Source organism: the organism of the source record quoted next, unplaced genomic scaffold (genome assembly GCF_019419815.1).
Source record: "Pyrus x bretschneideri cultivar Hongxiangsu unplaced genomic scaffold, Pyrus_bretschneideri_v1 Contig115, whole genome shotgun sequence".
NCBI lineage: Eukaryota > Viridiplantae > Streptophyta > Magnoliopsida > Rosales > Rosaceae > Pyrus > Pyrus x bretschneideri.
Window position 1 is genome coordinate 1 of NW_025999408.1, and position 18,208 is coordinate 18,208.

At 36.9% G+C, this 18,208-nt stretch overlaps 2 protein-coding genes and 1 long non-coding RNA gene across 3 annotated transcripts; 2 read left to right on the top strand and 1 right to left on the bottom strand.

The window, feature by feature from the left end:
• Positions 1 to 677: 677 nt before the first annotated feature.
• Positions 678 to 3,320, bottom strand: LOC125474026 (UDP-glucose flavonoid 3-O-glucosyltransferase 7-like). Its single transcript, XM_048577451.1, has one exon. It carries the CDS (start codon positions 2,266 to 2,268, stop codon positions 838 to 840), a length of 1,431 nt encoding a protein of 476 aa, XP_048433408.1. The 5' UTR covers positions 2,269 to 3,320; the 3' UTR covers positions 678 to 837.
• A 6,201-nt stretch (positions 3,321 to 9,521) lies between these two features.
• On the top strand, positions 9,522 to 11,303 carry LOC125474027. The gene is made up of 3 exons (XR_007255781.1): positions 9,522 to 9,767; positions 10,127 to 10,220; positions 10,386 to 11,303. It is a non-coding gene; the product is annotated as an uncharacterized LOC125474027 (long non-coding RNA).
• Positions 11,304 to 14,521: 3,218 nt separating this feature from the next.
• LOC125474040 (protein FAR1-RELATED SEQUENCE 6-like) lies at positions 14,522 to 17,607 on the top strand. Its single transcript, XM_048577465.1, has 5 exons — positions 14,522 to 16,660; positions 16,734 to 16,832; positions 16,951 to 17,022; positions 17,102 to 17,215; positions 17,339 to 17,607. Exons 1-5 carry the CDS (start codon positions 14,522 to 14,524, stop codon positions 17,429 to 17,431), a joined length of 2,517 nt encoding a protein of 838 aa, XP_048433422.1. The 3' UTR covers positions 17,432 to 17,607.
• Positions 17,608 to 18,208: the final 601 nt, after the last annotated feature.

Below are 18,208 nucleotides of genomic sequence, written 5' to 3' on the forward strand. Positions count from 1 at the left end.
TCTTGCTTGGATGATTGTTTTATAGGCAAAGTGGTTAATAATAAGAAAGGAAAACTAATGAAAAAGGCTTGAAAACTTTGAGTTTTAACGATAAGGACAAAATAAAGGGTAAAGTGAATAGTATCAGGATTGACTTTTTAGTGTAAAAAAATAGTTTTTCGTTAAAGTGAACAGTACCGATAACTTTTCGTTAAAATACGTTAAGAAGTATGGTCATACTTGATTGCTCACATTTACGACGGGCATTTGCACCGTTACAACACTCCCTTTTTGTTGCTATTTATTTGTCTATTCACCGAAATATAAGTAAATAAATAGAGCAATACTTGAAAATCGAAGTTCTAAGCCGATCATCAGTTACAAGACGGACCCAAAACACTAAAACAGAGGACTTCCAATATACAATTGATCTAAGCATAAGCTAAAACTTGCCATACTATCTCGGATTTGAATGTTAGTTCAAATGATGAGATTTTTTGAGTACAAGATGGAATACGAGGCAGTCGAAGATGGTCCATCTTTGCGTGGCCCAAATTACATTAACATTTTGTTTGTTTTGCACTCTTTTTTAAAAAGATTTTAGATTAGATTTGAATTACATTATTTCTAGTTCAGTGTGAAACTTAGCTTCCTCTTCACTAGATAATATCATTTGTTTTAAATAAAAAAAAACATATTTTTTCTTGCTTGCCTAAAGATTTGTGAATTATTCAATTTAAAGTGAAGTTGACTAAAATATAATGCCAGAGTTGCAAAAATATTGTCAAAGTAATAGTTGATGCAATCTTAAATTGAAACATAAAAGGCCAAATTTGGTAATTTCAAAATTGTTATCTTTTATAATTCTTGAGCAATATCATAAGACCGTAACTCTTGAATCAAAGCATCCAAATCTTCAGAAGATGATCCCATAACCTCAACAGCCCTCCTAGCCAACTCTCCATAAACCCTAGCTCTGGTCCTTATCTCCTCTGCCTCCTCACCCACCATTACCCTCCTCACAGCCTTCTCTATCTCATCCCTCCTCACACTCTCCCTCACAACCCTCATCCACTCTTTGGCCCCCACACAAACCCCAATCCCAAGCACCTGCGTGATCAGCTTCTCGTTGTAAAACTGCTCCGCAAAAATCGGCCACGTCACCATCGGTACCCCGGCAGCCACCGCCTCGAGCGTTGAGTTCCACCCGCAGTGCGTCACAAACCCTCCCACCGCCGCGTGCGACAGAATCTTCACTTGTGGTGCCCACCCTCTTACCACCAATCCCCTCCCTTCGACCCTCTTTTCGAATCCTTCAGGCAGCCAACCATCTTCCCCCACTTGTTTCTTCACAACCCAAATGAAATTTTGCTCTGAAGCTTCAAGACCCTCTGCAATTTCCAGAAGCTGGGCATCCACAAAAGTTGCCAAGCTCCCAAAACACACATAAATAACTGAACTGGGTTTTTTCAAATCAAGCCATTTGATGCACTCGTGTTGTTCTTCAATTGAGCTTTTGTTCTCTTCAACCAGCCTCTCATTGGCTAGATAAAGTGGGCCCACATGCCAAGCTCTGATCCCCAGATCATTTCGGTAGTGATCAGCATAAGCAGCTTCGAGCTCATAGAAGCTGTTTACCAGAACCCCATAGCTCTGTTTCTGCGCTTTCACACCTTCCCCTAACAACTTTGTAAACACGTTTTCTTCCCTATTCGTAACAAAATCCGGCAGCTTTTTTCTTGTTAGCTCAATCGCACCCGGTAGGTTGGGGATCACGAAAGGGTCCGAATCCGATGAGACGTACAGGTGAGGCTTGTACAGGTGCACGCATAGGATAGCACACAAGGGGAAATAACCGATTCCTTGGAATAGGAGCACCGGAATACCAAATTCAGAACCCAAGTCGGTAGCCCAAGGGAAGAACATGTCGGCCACAAGGCAGTTGGGTTTCTTACGCTGCAAGAACTGCTTAATCTGCGGACCAAGCAAGCCGGTTGCCGTCAAAAATTGTAAATGCATTTCTGGGGTGGTGGCACAGTGCAAGTTCTGGCAGTTTTCCGGCAATCCAACATCTGCAGTCGGAACTTTGATTGTGAATATTTGGATTTGGGAACTAGAATAGTTTTGAAGTTTGGTTTGAATGGAGGGTGCATCTGGAGAGGTGGTGATTATGGTTGCTTTGAGACCTCTGGAGACAAATAGTTTGGCCAAGTCCATGAAGGGGATTATGTGGCCTTGAGCCATGAAAGGGAAGAAAGCAATGTGAAGCTCTTGGTTTTTGGTTCCCATGGTGGTTCTGAGCTCTTGAATTATGAGACCTACCAGTGCAAGTGGATATTAGATGTGCCTTTGATAGTTGCATTGGAGGGGGCATTTTTCAGTCCAAACGTTTTATTAAGACACCAGACACAAACGAGCGGTACCAAAATATACTGAGGTAACTTTTTTTTCTTAGAGTAATATTAGAGAGATCGAGTTTATAGACTAAATTAGTAAACTAAATGATATGTCATTAATAAAAAATTAGCTCGTTTATCAACGATTAAGTAATAATTCAATTATAAACTTTCAAGTTATTTAGTTTATAAAATTTAATTTCCTAGCATTAGTCTTTTTGTTATGTACAAGAAGACTGATGTACGTGTGTTTCAGTTATTTTCGAACACTTGGCAAGTTTTCAACCATCTACAAGACTACAAGATAAAGTGATGCCTCTACAAGAGTACTTTTAGTTGTATTTTTTGTTTTGTTTTCATTTTTTTCAAAGATAATTTTTTTGTTTTCCGACAAAAAAATAAAAAGTTTTGTTTTCAGTTTTCATTTGATATGGCCCTTGGTTGAATAGTGGAATTTCTGGAGTGCTGTTTTTGGAGCTGGTCAAACCAAAAAAAAACTAAAATAATAAAAGATAAAAAGGAGTAGTATTCATTGGTGGACAGAGCCTGCAATTTTTGTCCAAGCTGACAAATCTCTAATCTCTAATATTAGAAAGTCAAAAGTAAGTTTTGGTGTCTCAAGGTTTCACAAAAAATAATTGAACGTAAAAGTTCCTCAAACAAAAAAACTTAACTCATGCAATAAATTATAAAGAAATTTGATAAGGGATAGATTTGTCTAAATAAAAAAAAGTGATAATATGATAAAATAGAAAATAAAGAAGAAAAACAAATGATAAATTCAACTACTTCAGATACAAAAGCTATGTGGAATTTATGAATATTTCAGGATGGTTATTTTCTAAAACTAAAAGGTAAAATCTCTACTAATTAATAAGACACTCATTGTAAATCAAAATTCTATGAAATTATCAGTTTAACCCTTTAATTAAAATAGAACATGAATAAGAAATATGGGCAGAAATGTAACTTCACACAACCAAATTTTGCTTTTTTTTTTAAAGCCTCACTTACATGTAATCCTAACATATGTCTAATTAAAAAAAAGAATTAAAAAAAAAAAAAAACTTCTCACTCTCACATTCTCTATCACTCTCTTCCTCCCTTTATCTCAAAAACAAAAATAAAAATTTTTCACACACTTTGTGTGTGCCTATATGCTAGTATATAATAAATAAAAGAGAAAAAAAAAAGGGGAAAAAAATGAACGTGGGATTCAAACCTCAACGTTTCCATCGCACACATCGCATTGCTTTTTCCCCCAACTTCCCACTCCCACATCATCATTTCCTCCATGTCTCTGGCTTTGCAAACAAAGTGGAACGGTTATAAAAAGGAAATAAGCCATCAGAAAAAAAGAAAAGAAAAAACAGTTATATCTAGCCCCATAAACTCGAGGGATTTTTCGGTGTACCCGGCACACCAAAAAAATTTGGTGTACCCTCACTCATAATGGTGAGGGTGCACCAAAAAAATTTGGTGCACCCTCACTTTTTGTACACCAAAAAAATTCTAATGAGTGAGGGTACACCAAAAAAATTTGGTGTACCCGGTACACCTAAAAATTTTCCCATAAACTCGACTAGAAGCTTTGAAGAGAAGAGCAGTGGCTTTGGATTTTTTATTTATTTTATTTTAGGTTTACTTCTGAATTCATAAGTTAATAATTCCTTTTGATTTTTGTTTTGGTTCTCCCAATTGCTCCTACAGTGGGTAATTATCTTTTTTTATCTTGCAGATTAATGACGAAGGATTGGGGTACGGAAGTACACGTTCATTCATTCCTTCAACATAATAAATAAAAGAGGAAAAAAAAAAAAAATTGAACGTGGGATTCAAACCTCAACGTTTCCATCGCACACATAGCATTACTTTTTCCCCCAACTTCTCACTCCTACATTAGTATTTCCTCTACATCTCTGGCTTTGCAAATAGAGTGGAACGGTTATAAAGAGGAAATAAACTGTCAGCAGAAAAAGGGTTCTATCTAGCCTCATAAACTCGACTAGAAGCTTGTTGAATTGTAATCTTGTCTTGGCCCAAAGATAATTGATCCGGCCCATACACAAAGAAAGATCCATGCACATGCTAGAGAATTCTAGCAAAGTTCAAGTTGGTGGAAGAGTCTAGAAGAATGGTGAGGATTCCACCAACATACAAGATTAGTGTAGATAATTCTAGCTTAGGAAGGTAGTGGAATTATCTAGATATCTCTAGCATAATGTTTTCATGCTTCTCCAAGGTTCCATCCATGCCTATAAAAGGAGAAGGCATCCACACCATTTGTAACAACTAAGAGAGCAAGTAGCAAGAAGTGAGAGTGTCAAGTAAGAAGTAAGAAGAAGCAACAAAGCTTCTAAGGGTGTTTGAGTGTTTCCTCTTGTACTAAGTTTGTGAGTGAATAAAAACCTTGTGTAATACTTTGAGAATTCTTTCTTTCTCTTGCCTATCAATTCCGCTGCGTTACATTTTTCTTTGTGAGATAAACCTCTCCAAGTAGTGAAGCATTTTTAAAACCCCCAACAAAGTGGTATCAGAGCTATGGCTAGCAATGCTATGGCGGCCTTCCAAGTTCCAGTGCTCGACAGCAACAACTTCGATAATTGGAGTATCAAAATGAAGGCCCTTTTGGGTGCACACGATGTCTGGGAAGTTGTGGAGAAAGGCTACACTGAGCCAGAAGATGAAGCTACTCTGTCTCAAACCCAGAATGAGAGTTTGAAAGATTCAAGAAAGAGAGACAAGAAGGCTCTCTACTTCATCTACCAAGCATTAGATGACAATGGCTTTGAGAAGGTCTCGAGTGCAACCTCTGCCAAGCAAGCATGGGAGAAGCTTCAAACCTCTTACAAAGGAGCCGAACAAGTGAAAAAGGTTCGTCTTCAAGTATTAAGAGGTGAGTTCGAATCTCTACAAATGAAAGGGTCTGAATCAATCTCTGATTATTTCTCAAGAGTCTTAGCTGTTTCCAATCAATTGAAAAGAAACGGAGAAAAGTTAGAAGATGTTAGAATTATGGAGAAGATACTACGCTCGTTGGACCCCAAGTTCGAGCACATTGTCATGACGATTGAAGAAACTAAAAACTTGGAAGAAATTAGTATAGAGCAATTAATGGGTTCGCTACAAGCATATGAAGAGAAACATAAGAAGAGGCAAGGGAATGATGAGCAGCTCCTCAAGACGCATATCCAGCCAAAGAAGAAAGAAGAAAGCTTCAACAACGAGAGAAGCCAATATGGAAGAAGTCGTGGTCGAGGTCGCGGACGTGGACATGGGCGTGGATGTGGTTGGAACTTCAACAACCATAGCAACTACGAAAGAGGAGAAAGCTCAACAAAAGGTCACGGAAGAGGACGCTCAAACTCAAGGTATGAAAAATCTCAAGTTCAATGCTATAATTGTCAAAAATTTGGGCATTATGCTTGGGAATGTAGAGCTCCAAACAGCAGACTTGATGAGAAGGTCAATTATGTGAAAGAAGAGAAAGAAGAGAATGGTGTTGTGCTACTAGCATGCAAGAACAATGATGGAGACCAAGACTATACATGGTACCTTGACACCGGCGCTAGCAACCACATGTGCGGAAGAAGAAGCATCTTCGTAGAGTTCAATGAATCAATGAGTGGCAACGTTTCTTTTGGAGATGAATCCAAAATACCCGTAAAAGGAAAAGGTAACATCCTTATTCCCCTAGAAAATGGTGGTCACCAATTAATTTCGAATGTCTACTACGTGCCCAATATGAAAAGCAACATTTTGAGTTTGGGTCAACTCTTAGAAAAAGGTTATGATTTTCATACGAAAAAATTATATCCTTTTTCTTAGAGATGACAAAGGAAGATTAATTGCCAAGGCGAAAATGTCAAAGAATAGGATGTTTCCCATGAACATTCAAAACGATGTTGCAAAGTGTCTCAAGATATGTTACAAAGACATATCTTGGCTTTGGCATCTTCGTTTTGGGTATCTTAACTTTGGGGGATTGGAGTTATTATCCAAGAAGAAGATGGTGAGAGGCTTACCGTGTATCAGCCACCCTGATCAAGTTTGCGAAGGATGTTTACTTGGGAAACAGTTCAGGAAAAGCTTTCCAAAGGAGTCGACCACAAGAGCCCAGAAGCCACTCGAGCTCATTCACACCGATATGTGCGGTCCAATAAAACCAAGCTCTTTGGGTAAAAATAATTATTTCCTTCTCTACATTGATGATTTTTCAAGAAAAACCTGGGTGTATTTCTTGAAGCAGAAATCAGAAGTCTTTGGAGCATTCAAGAAGTTCAAAGCCGCTGTAGAAAAGGAGAGTGGTTGCAAGATCAAAGCCATGAGATCTGATCGAGGAGGAGAATTCACTTCGAAGGAATTTCAAGAGTTTTGTGAAGCAAATGGAATTCGTCGACCTTTGACAGTTCCAAGATCCCCTCAACAAAATGGAGTGGCAGAAAGAAAAAATCGAACCATCCTTGACATGGCTCGAAGCATGCTCAAAAGCAAGAAATTGCCTAAGGAATTGTGGGCAGAAGCTGTAGCATGTGCTGTCTACCTATCCAATCGGTCTCCAATAAGGAGTGTGTGGGGAAAAACTCCGCAAGAAGCATGGAGTGGAAGAAAACCAGGTATTTCTCATCTAAGAGTTTTTGGAAGCATAGCCCATATACATGTACCAGACGAGAAGAGAACTAAACTCGACAACAAAAGTGAGAAGTTCATCTTCATCGGCTATGACACCAATTCAAAAGGCTATAAGCTGTATAATCCAAACAATGGGAAGACGGTGATTAGTCGAGACGTGATGTTCGATGAAGAAGGAGAATGGGATTTTAGCCTGCATGCAGGTGATCTTCACTTCTTTCCTTAATTTGAAGAAGAGAATGAACAAGGGATGATGGAGCAAGCAAGAGAGGTTTAACAAGAATCCACTACTCCACCTGCTTCACCAACATCAACCAATCATGGTAATTCATCAGCATCAGTATTGTCAAGTGGGAGTCTAAATGAAAGAGAAGTACCACGCACAAGAAGTATACGAGATCTTTATGAGGTAGCTGAAAGACTTGATAATCCTACACTTTTCTGTCTCTTTGCTGATTGTGAACCAGTCGACTTCCAAGAAGCAGTGCAAGATACTAAGTGGAGGAAAGCAATGGATGAAGAAATTGAAGCAATCCAGAAGAATGATACGTGGGAACTCGCTATTCTTCCGAAAGGACACAAAGCCATCGGAGTCAAGTGGGTGTACAAGACAAAGAAAAATGCCAATGGAGAGGTCGAAAGATACAAGGCAAGACTAGTGGCGAAAGGCTATAGTCAAAGAGCCGGAATCGACTATGATGAGGTATTCGCACTCGTTGCTCGATTGGAAACTATACGATTACTAATTTCTTTGGCAGCTCAAAACAGTTGGAAGATTCAACAAATGGATGTGAAGTCCGCCTTCCTAAATGGAGTCCTTGAAGAAGAAGTCTACATTCAGCAACCGTCAGGCTATGAGATCAAAGGGCATGAAGACAAAGTTCTGAAGCTGAAGAAAGCCCTCTATGGGTTAAAACAAGCACCACGAGCATGGAATAGTCGCATCGACAAGTACTTTCAGGAAAACAACTTCATCAAGTGCCCTCATGAACATGCTCTCTACGTCAAAGTCAAAGATGGAGATATTTTGATTGTGTGCTTATATGTGGATGATTTAATCTTCACCGGGAGTAATCCAAGCATGTTTGAAGAGTTCAAGAGAGTGATGACCAAAGAATTTGAGATGACCGACATCGGGTTGATGGCATATTACCTAGGCATTGAAGTCAAGCAGAACGAAGAAGGAATTTTCATCTCCCAAGAAAGCTACACAAAGGAGATACTGAAAAAGTTCAAAATGGACGACTGCAAGCCCGTGAGCACGCCAATGGAGTGCGGAGTCAAACTAACCAAGTATGACAAAGGAGAAAGCGTAGATCCAACATTTTTCAAAAGTCTAGTTGGAAGCTTGCGCTACTTGACTTGCACAAGACCAGATATTCTCTATGCTGTCGGATTAATCAGTCGCCACATGGAGAATCCCACAACTACACATTTGAAAACGGCCAAAAGAATTCTTCGATACCTCAAAGGTACTGTTAACTTTGGCTTGTTTTATTCAAGTTCTGATAACTACAAACTTGTTGGATATAGCGACAGTGATTGGGCAGGAGATTCCGACGATAGAAAAAGCACTACTGGATTTGTGTTCTTCATGGGAGACACTGCATTCACATGGATGTCGAAGAAGCAACCGATTGTCACTCTCTCTACCTGTGAAGCTGAATATGTAGCTGCTACTTCATGTGTCTGCCATGCAATCTGGCTGAGAAACTTGCTGAAAGAATTAAGAATGCGACAAGAAGAGCCAACAAAGATCTATGTCAACAACAAGTCTGCAATAGCTCTAGCAAAGAATCCAGTATTCCATGACAGGAGCAAACACATAGATACCCGTTATCATTTCTTAAGAGAGTGCATTGCAAGAAAGGATGTGCAAGTGGAATACGTGAAGTCTCAAGACCAAGTTGCCGACATATTCACCAAGCCACTCAAACAAGAAGACTTTGTCAGACTAAGAAACTCAATTGGCGTCACAAGACAAGATTAAGGGGGGATGTTGAATTGTAATCTTGTCTTGGCCCAAAGATAATTGATCCGGCCCATACACAAAGAAAGATCCATGCACATGCTAGAGAATTCTAGCAAAGTTCAAGTTGGTGGAAGAGTCTAGAAGAATGGTGAGGATTCCACCAACATACAAGATTAGTGTAGATAATTCTAGCTTAGGAAGGTAGTGGAATTATCTAGATATCTCTAGCATAATGTTTTCATGCTTCTCCAAGGTTCCATCCATGCCTATAAAAGGAGAAGGCATCCACACCATTTGTAACAACTAAGAGAGCAAGTAGCAAGAAGTGAGAGTGTCAAGTAAGAAGTAAGAAGAAGCAACAAAGCTTCTAAGAGTGTTTGAGAGTTTCCTCTTGTACTAAGTTTGTGAGTGAATAAAAACCTTGTGTAATACTTTGAGAATTCTTTCTTTCTCTTGCCTATCAATTCCGCTGCGTTACATTTTTCTTTGTGAGATAAACCTCTCCAAGTAGTGAAGCATTTTTAAAACCCCCAACAAAGCTTTCAAGAGACGAGCAGTGGTTTTGGATTTATTTATTTATTTTAATTTTAGGTTTACTTATGAATTCATAATTTAATAATTCCTTTTGAGTTTTGTTTTGGTTCTCCCAATTGCTTCTACAGTGGGTAATTATCCTTTTTTATCTTGCAGATTCATGACAAAGGATTGGGGTACGGAAGTACGCGTTCATTCATTCGCTCAACATTTTAGGGTTTTCCGGTTTCAAAATCGCATTGCAATTTCACAAGGTATTAACAATGCTTATTTGTTTTGGAATTTTTGTTTTGCTTCAAAATTGACTGAATCATCAATCCTTATCAGTTCATATATTGTACAAAGGAGTGTGATGTAGTATTCCATATTCCTATGAATAGCAATACCATTGTGGTTGTTCTCTTGGCACCATGAAGATGTAGTTGAACCACGTTAATCTACTTTCTGCGTGGAGTTTCATGCTTCCAAACTACTGCAGATATTTCTTCTTCAATGATTTGGAGCCAGAGGGGTTGTAATGATTGCTTTCAATATACAACCAGTTTATATTATCCTTCTTAGTCTCTGTAACCTATTGTATTGTTTTCTCTGATATATACGTGTTATTGTCCAGCCACATTGAGCACTGGGTCAAGGTGAAGCAACATGTTATATTTCTGAAGGGATACAATGATTTGGTGTCGTTATCTTAGACATTGGGCTTGCAGGTAAAATGTTAGGGTTTATGTCCTAAGCTCTCTCTCTCTCTCTCTCTCTCTCTCTCTCTCTCTCTCTCTGTGCGGGCTGTGTGTTGATTTCAAAGTTGTTCTTATTTTTTCCCTCCCCCCTCTCTTTTCTGTCTGTGTTTTGTAGTTGATCTTTTCCTCTCTCAGGTCATTCGACGGAGGTGGCCTTTTTTGTTGTGTATTTCTTCATTCGTGCACCGTGTGTAAATCGGCTTCAAAGGGCAGTCACATTTCTTCTTTATTGTCAGGTGGTTTTACAAAATGTGGTATACTTGTTTTTTTTATTTAACTATGTTCAGTTGGGTGGTGCCTTCTTCTTGCCACTCTGTAAGTGAAGGAAAATATTTTGCACAGGTGCAATGAGTCACAAACTTTTTAGGCTCTTTAGTTGGTAAAGATAGCATAGTATACGAGAAAAAAAACTGGGAAATATAGTTGTAAGTGGACATAAAAGGGACCATGATTAATGAGACTAAACCATTAAACAGACCATGATTAAAGAGGCCACGATTTATTAATGGAACCATGACATTACAAGTTAACTTTATGTTTTTTTTTTAATGTACATATTGTTCATCATTTGTTTTCAATCAATGTATCAAAACATACCAGAATTTGGTCATGTTATCTTGAAGAAACGTGACCTACGTTGTATGATTAAACATATTAACGTTATTTCGTTTCACATTTATCAAACATATTTAAAAAATTTAAGGGGGTCCAGCTCCTGTGATAAATAGAAGGCCTTTTGCATGCGTTTATATGAATGTAGAAAGGCTAGTATGATTTATGGTGCCATCTCTAACTTTCTCACAAATAGTCACACGTTTGCTTATGATGAGTTAAGTTATGTGTGACATAGTTTTATTGGGTATTGGTGTTGGAATGTTATTTAGACTCTACAAATCATGATAAGGATTAATTGTCACATTATAATTATAATCAGTTAGAGTTAATTATTAGGTTAACTTCCTTCCTTTAAAGTAGAACCGTAAGGCAAGCATGTTGAACTGATGGAAAGCCCCACGCCTATAAGGATTGAGTAGTGCTTTCAGTTACCAACTGCTGTCCATAATAGGTGGAAGGTAGTTTGGATTAACATCTATATAGGGCTGGAAAAAAATCCCAAAAATCCCAAACCAAACCGAAAAAATCCCGATCCCAAACCAAAAAAATCCCAAACCAAAATTCCCGAAATTTTCGGTATGTAATCCCGAACCAAACCGAAATTTTCGGTATGGGATTCGGTATTCCATCTCCATTTTTTCGGTATTCCCATACCGAATTGAAATAAATATGATTAATCTTTTGTTTGTTTCTATATTCCAGTTGTCTCAACTAATGTGATTAATCTTTGGATATTAGTTTAAGTTCATCAGAAAAGTTTGATTATATATATCAGTATACATATATTATACTAGTACCTTAATATTGTCCATGCATATTGTTAATTGATAAACTAGTACATTAATAAAACTAATTAATATAACTGATGTGGTGTAATTCACTATAGGGAGGTTAATAAAGGGTATACTGATAGTTATAATTGATGCACCTTAATATTTGATGTAGTTTAAGTTCTAACTAGTACTAATAGTTAGTGATATGAAAAGTTTGTATTTGAATTATTCATTATTTATTAGTTGTAAACAATTTAATTTCCTCTTTTATTTTCTTAGTATTTATTATCTATTAGATTATAATTCTATGTAAATGATTTGTGGTTTATTGTTTTAGACACGGCTAATTTGGGAGGTGAGGAGAATACAACACAATTTTGGCTCATAACTAATTTTTTTGATTTTGGGTTTGTTACTTTATTTATAAACCTTGGCTTGTAACTACTATTTTTGCTTTTGAGTTTGTTACTTTATTTATTACTTTATAATATGTCAAATTTTAGCCCAAAAACATAATATGTCAAATTTTAGTCCAAAAGCCCAAAAGCATTTTGGGATTCCCGATTTGTCCCGAAATCCCGAAATTATTTCGGGATTCCCGAAAATTGGGATTCCCAAAAATTTGGTTTGGGATTGGGATTGAATTTTGGATTCCCAAAAATTTCGGTTTGGGAATCGGGACAATGGTTTCGGTATGGGATCCCATACCGAACCACCCCTACATCTATATATGGATTGGTCTGTGGTCAAGAGGAAAACGTTCTATATAGAAACTAGCCCTATTCTAGTGAGAACATAAGGTCCCCATTGAGTAGAAGATTCTTCCTTATTCACCGTCTCACAGCTTTATTAGACATATAACAGCCAAAGGTGAGAAGTTATTTATTAGTATCAGAGCATGTATTAGCTCACCCTAAATTCAATTCTTTTAATTACTATTGTCGTTGATTATATTTTGATCCTAGGCACTATAATTCTTCGATTAATGTTTGTTGTTTTTCTTTTGGGTATTGTGATTACGTTTGATACTATGGTGAAAACACCGAATCAACCTGGGCCTCTTCTTCAAAAACATAAACTCTCTGAGAACGAGACAGAGACCGAGATTGTAAAAGAATTCGGTACAGAAACCGTGACCGCGTCCGTATCAAAAGCAACAATGCTATTCTTACCACATTAATATACCACATTAGTATACCACATTATGTGGCATCTGATGTGGCTGTCCACATCATCAAATTAATCATAATTTAATTTAAATTAAAATCTATTTAATAAACTAATAATAAATAAAAAATCTGAAATTAAATGGTATTTGTGGCATACGAGGAGTCTCCTCTCCTCTCCTCTCCTCTCATTCCTTCCCCGATGCTTCTTCTTCTGTTTCTTCTTCCATGCCATTTTTTTGTTTTAGCCCAGATTTTGTTCAGCAGCCTCGCCATTGATGGAAGCAGATCTTTTTGTTTCAGTTCTCAAACCATTGAGGTAAGAATGCAAACCCAACTTTCCAAAATAAAAAAATCTGAAATCATTTCCTCTTTCAGTTCTCACTCTCTCTCTCTCTCTCTCTCTCTCTCTCTCTCTCTTCTACAGGTACAGGACCTAAGTAACTAGTCTAGCTTATTGCAAACCCAACTTTCCAAAATAAAAAAGAGACTAAGGTGAATACCTGAAAATTTGATCATAGAAAAATGACACTGGGGGTTGAAGAAGAACCCGAAAATTTGGAGGACACTAACCACGTGATGATTATTAGCAACCCCATATATGAAGGTAATTATTTTTATTATTTATTGGCATTCGGGTTCTACTTATCTGTTAATTTGATTCAAGAAATTGGAGTTTTAGTTTCATTTTTCTTTTATGAAAAGCTTGGAAAATTTGTATATACCATTTACTGGAGGTTTGTAATTATTAGATTAATAGAGTAAACAAAACGGTTTGAATGAAACCCACTCGATATAAATGTATATACCCCATGCATACAAACAAGCACATACATATTTTTATAGCTCTAAAATCTTCAACGAAGTGGGATATAACTTTTAAAAACTTTTAAGAAGTGCAATATTTATAAATTTGTAAGCAATTGAGATTTCCTTTTTTTGTTTTTTTTTTCTGCTACTCGGTCATATTGTCATCTTGTTGTGCATCTCTTTTAAAATCTTGATATCTAATTATCTGATCTTTGTGTTCCATTGCCTGTGTTTAAATTCTTCTTTTCATTGAAATTTCTACTGCATAATAATTTTAAGCAAGTTACATTTTTTCTATGTCTTATGAGATGTTAGTCTATACCTATAGGCTATTAATATAGCTTGTCCAATGCCCTCCCCAGTGATTGTCAACAAAGAGGTTCCATGAATTATGTATTTGCCTCATACAAACTTCTCCTCATTTTATTTTTCCGCATGGAAACTTTTTGTTTCAGCTACTCTCTTTGCTCGATTCGGTGCACCGTCGAACTCCTACGACAAGGACTTTTCACTTTCCAGTCTTTGTATAATTTAATTTTTCTATCTAAAATGCTTAATTTTGTTGTGGGGTTTGTTTTCTCAGCCATTGCAGTGCATACACTAGAATTGAGAGACTTGCACATATGGCTAATATATTTACATTGATAGTATGGTGTAATATATAAACTTGTATAATTATGTTTTATGTTTTAGGAACAGGGAGTTCTTCTAATGAATTTACTGAAGAAGATGATGTAGTTGAAGTGAGCTCTTGTAATGAAACAGAAAGTGATGGGGTTCATACAATAGAAACTTCTAATGAAAGTATTGAAGAAGTATTGAAGAAGATGATGCAATTAAAGCAACTTCTGATGCCACTGAAGCGGAAAGCAATGGGGTTCATGCAGTTGAAAATAATGGGACTAACATGGAGAACAAAATGAATGTGGAAGAAAGGGTCCAAGAGCCTCAAGTTGGAATGATCTTTGACAACGCGGATCAAGTGGCTACATATTACAAGGAATATGGGAGACAATCAGGATTTCCAGTGATAAAGAGATCATCAACGAAGGGAGATGATGGAGAGTTGAGGTATATTACTATGTGTTGCGCTCGATCAGGTACATCAAAAAGTAATTCAAGTAATCCTCTTAAGCCATATCCAAGTATAAAGAATGATTGCAAGGCTCAGCTAAGGGCAGGTTTATACTTGGGTGAGAAATGGCGAGTGAATTCTGTAAAGCTTGATCATAATCATGGGTTGAGTCCAACAAAAACTCGTTATTGGAAGTGTTTTCGGGAAGTTAGTTCTTCTGTAAAAAAGAAGCTTGAAGTGAATGATAAAGCCGGAATAAGGGTCAACAAAAGTTATAATTCAGTGGTGGTTGAAGTTGGGGGGCATGAGAATATGAAGTGTTTAGAAAAAGATTGTAGAAATTATATTGAAAAGGTGAGGCGCTTAAGACTTGGAGAAGGGGATGCCACTGCAGTTCAAAACTACTTTGTAAGCATGCAAGCTCAGAATGCAAATTTCTTCTATGCAATTGATTTAGACAAAAATGGTCGTTTAAGAAATGTATTTTGGGCAGATGCAAGGAGTAGGGCATTGTATGAAGAATTCGGTGATGTTGTAACATTTGACACAACGTACTTGACTAATAAGTACGATATGCCATTTGCTCCATTTGTAGGAGTTAATCATCACGGGCAATCAATTTTATTGGGATGTGGATTGATTTCAAGGGAAGATACTGATTCCTTTATTTGGTTGTTTAAGACCTGGCTTGCTTGTATGTCTGGTCATGCTCCAAGTGGAATAATTACAGATCAAGACAAAGCTATGAAAAAAGCGATTGAAGTTGTTTTTCCTAATACTCGACATCGGTTGTGCTTGTGGCATATAATGAAAAAGGTTCCTGATAAGCTCAAAAGTTATAAGGAATATGAGTCTATGAGCTCTTCGTTAAACAACATTGTTTATGACTCAATGACTTCTGAAGATTTTGAAGAACGTTGGGCTAAGATGATTGAAAAATATAAGTTTAAAAAGCAAGCACATAAATGGTTAAGAAGCTTGTATGCAGAGAGACATCATTGGGTGCTTGTGTATGTGAAAAATAAATTTTGGGCTGGAATGTCAACGACACAAAGGAGTGAGAGCATGAATGCATTTTTTGATGGCCACGTGAACTCAAAGACTACTTTAAAACAATTTGTGGAGCAATATGAGAATGCATTAAGGAGTAAGGTGCTAAAAGAGGCTTCTGCAGATTCTGATTCTTTCTCTTCGAATGTTCGTTGTGCAACTCATTATGACATGGAAAAGCAAGTTCAAGCTGTTTACACGATTTCAAAATTCAAGGAGTTCCAAAAGGAATTGACAAGTATAATGTATTGTGACAGGGTTTCAGTTGAAACTGATAATGCAATTTTGGAGTACCAAATAGCTGAGCGTATTCTGATCAAGGAGAACAAAAAGAAGACTGTCATTTTCAAGGTCCAGTTTAACGAGCGTGAGATTGAAGTTAATTGCAATTGCTGCAAGTTTGAGTTTAGAGGTATATTATGTAGACATGCGCTTTATGTTTTAGTTCATCATGACATTGACTTTATGCCAGATAAGTATATCATTCGGAGATGGAGGAAGGATGTGAAAAGATGCCACACAAGGGTTAGGATAAGTTACAGTAATTGGGTTGCCACACCTGAAGCACAGAGATCTGACAAGATGCAGAAAACCTTTGACGACATTAAGGAATTAGCCAATGATTCTGATGATAAGTGTATGTTTGTGGTGAGATGGATGCATAAACTAAAGGAGCAACTATGTAAACATGATGGAGCGGCTAGTAGCACTCAACCAACACCACAGTCACCTGATGATACGAACTTTGATCCTCTTCCTAACCCAAATAAGCGTATACTTACGCCATTGTCAGCTAGAGGTAAAGGTCGTCCACCATCAAAAAGGAAACAATCCAAGATTGAGCAAGTAATCAAAAGAAGACAAAAAAGACGGAAAAAGATTACGTCTTGTAAGGACAATACAGATGAGGAAGAAACACAGGTAACAAACATATTTGTTTTATATAACTAATAAGTTGATAAATCATAACATGCTTCACTTGCGACTTTTGTAGAAATCCATGGAAAGTGATGCAATATGCCATATTGATGGTCCACCTCCTTGTAGAAGTGATAACATAATTGCAACGCAAGAGAGTAATGTTGTTGTGGAGGTATGCGATAAATATATTGATCTTCTTGTTATCTTTTTACTTAGTTAATAATCATTGTCATTATAATTACTATATTTACTCTTTGTAATTGTAATTACTTTTATTCTTTGGGATTTAGCGTTCTCATCTTACACAAGGAGTTCAAATTTGCATGCCTGCCAACCAATATCCTATTTTTCCCCATACTAATGTGAGTTGTGCATTTTGTCCTATTGATGGTGATTTTGAATTGCTTGTGTTACCTATTGAATAAATATTACCTATTGTAGGAAAACATGGCTTTGTTATTGGGACTCAGTCGAGGTAGTCATCCAAACCCATTTTACAAAGAGTCTAAGATTGGAAATATAAGTTATCCTACTATTCATGGAAATTATGTCCAGGTAAACATTGAGAGGATGCATTTAATCCTTTTGTTGTTATTAATTAAATATTTATTTACATCATATAGTATAATGCTCTATCTGTAGTTCTTATGGTTTTTTTTTCTCTCTCTCTTTATTTAGGGTCAACAATATCCATACTGGAATGGAGGTTATAGTATGTACAATATGCAGAGCTCTACTTCAAGAGGAAATGATGACCAAGAGCTTAACTAAGCAATGGAAGCAACAATGAAAGCAATTTCTTTATGCAGTTTGAGTTTTTGTGGTTTTGGATCCTATTTCTTCTAAACATAGACTTCAATGCATTTCAAATATTTTGTAACAGTAGCCAGTATGCAGACGTGTTGCTCTTCTAATTCTTGTTGTACTAAAAGTGGAGTTCAATCAAATTCTTAAAGGGAGCATATGTTTAATCAACAAAATTGAAAAACGAAATGCCTATATCAAAACACCGCTTTCTAAAGCTATAAACCAAAAACCAATTTCTTCCAAGATTCAATCTTGCAATCCTGCAGCAACGCTTATAGCTCAAGAAGAATGCAAAGCACAAATATTCATAATCTGATCATAAAAATGTTTCTACTTTTTATTCACATTTACAAGTTGTAGAACAATATTGATTGACCTGGTAAATCTACTATATACAAATAGTGTCCAAAAAATTGGAGCAAAATCCAAACCAGAAAAAAAGTACAAAAAATCTTAGAACAAGAATGTTCGTCATCTAACTGCAGAAGCAACAGTATGAGCCCACTATTTAAGATTGTCTTTCATGTCAATTTCATTCTTCAATGCAGAAAACCTCCAATTCATCAATGGTTTTTCTATCTTCCTCTTTTCCCTGACCTCCCAAGCTTCAAAAAGGTATGGCCTTGTACTTGCAGACTCATCAAAACACTCATCTTTGCTATCATCCTTCTTTCCCAATCTTTGCTGCCCATAAATGATTTTCTCCAAGAACCCTTCTGGCAACACACCCTCCAAATCAAA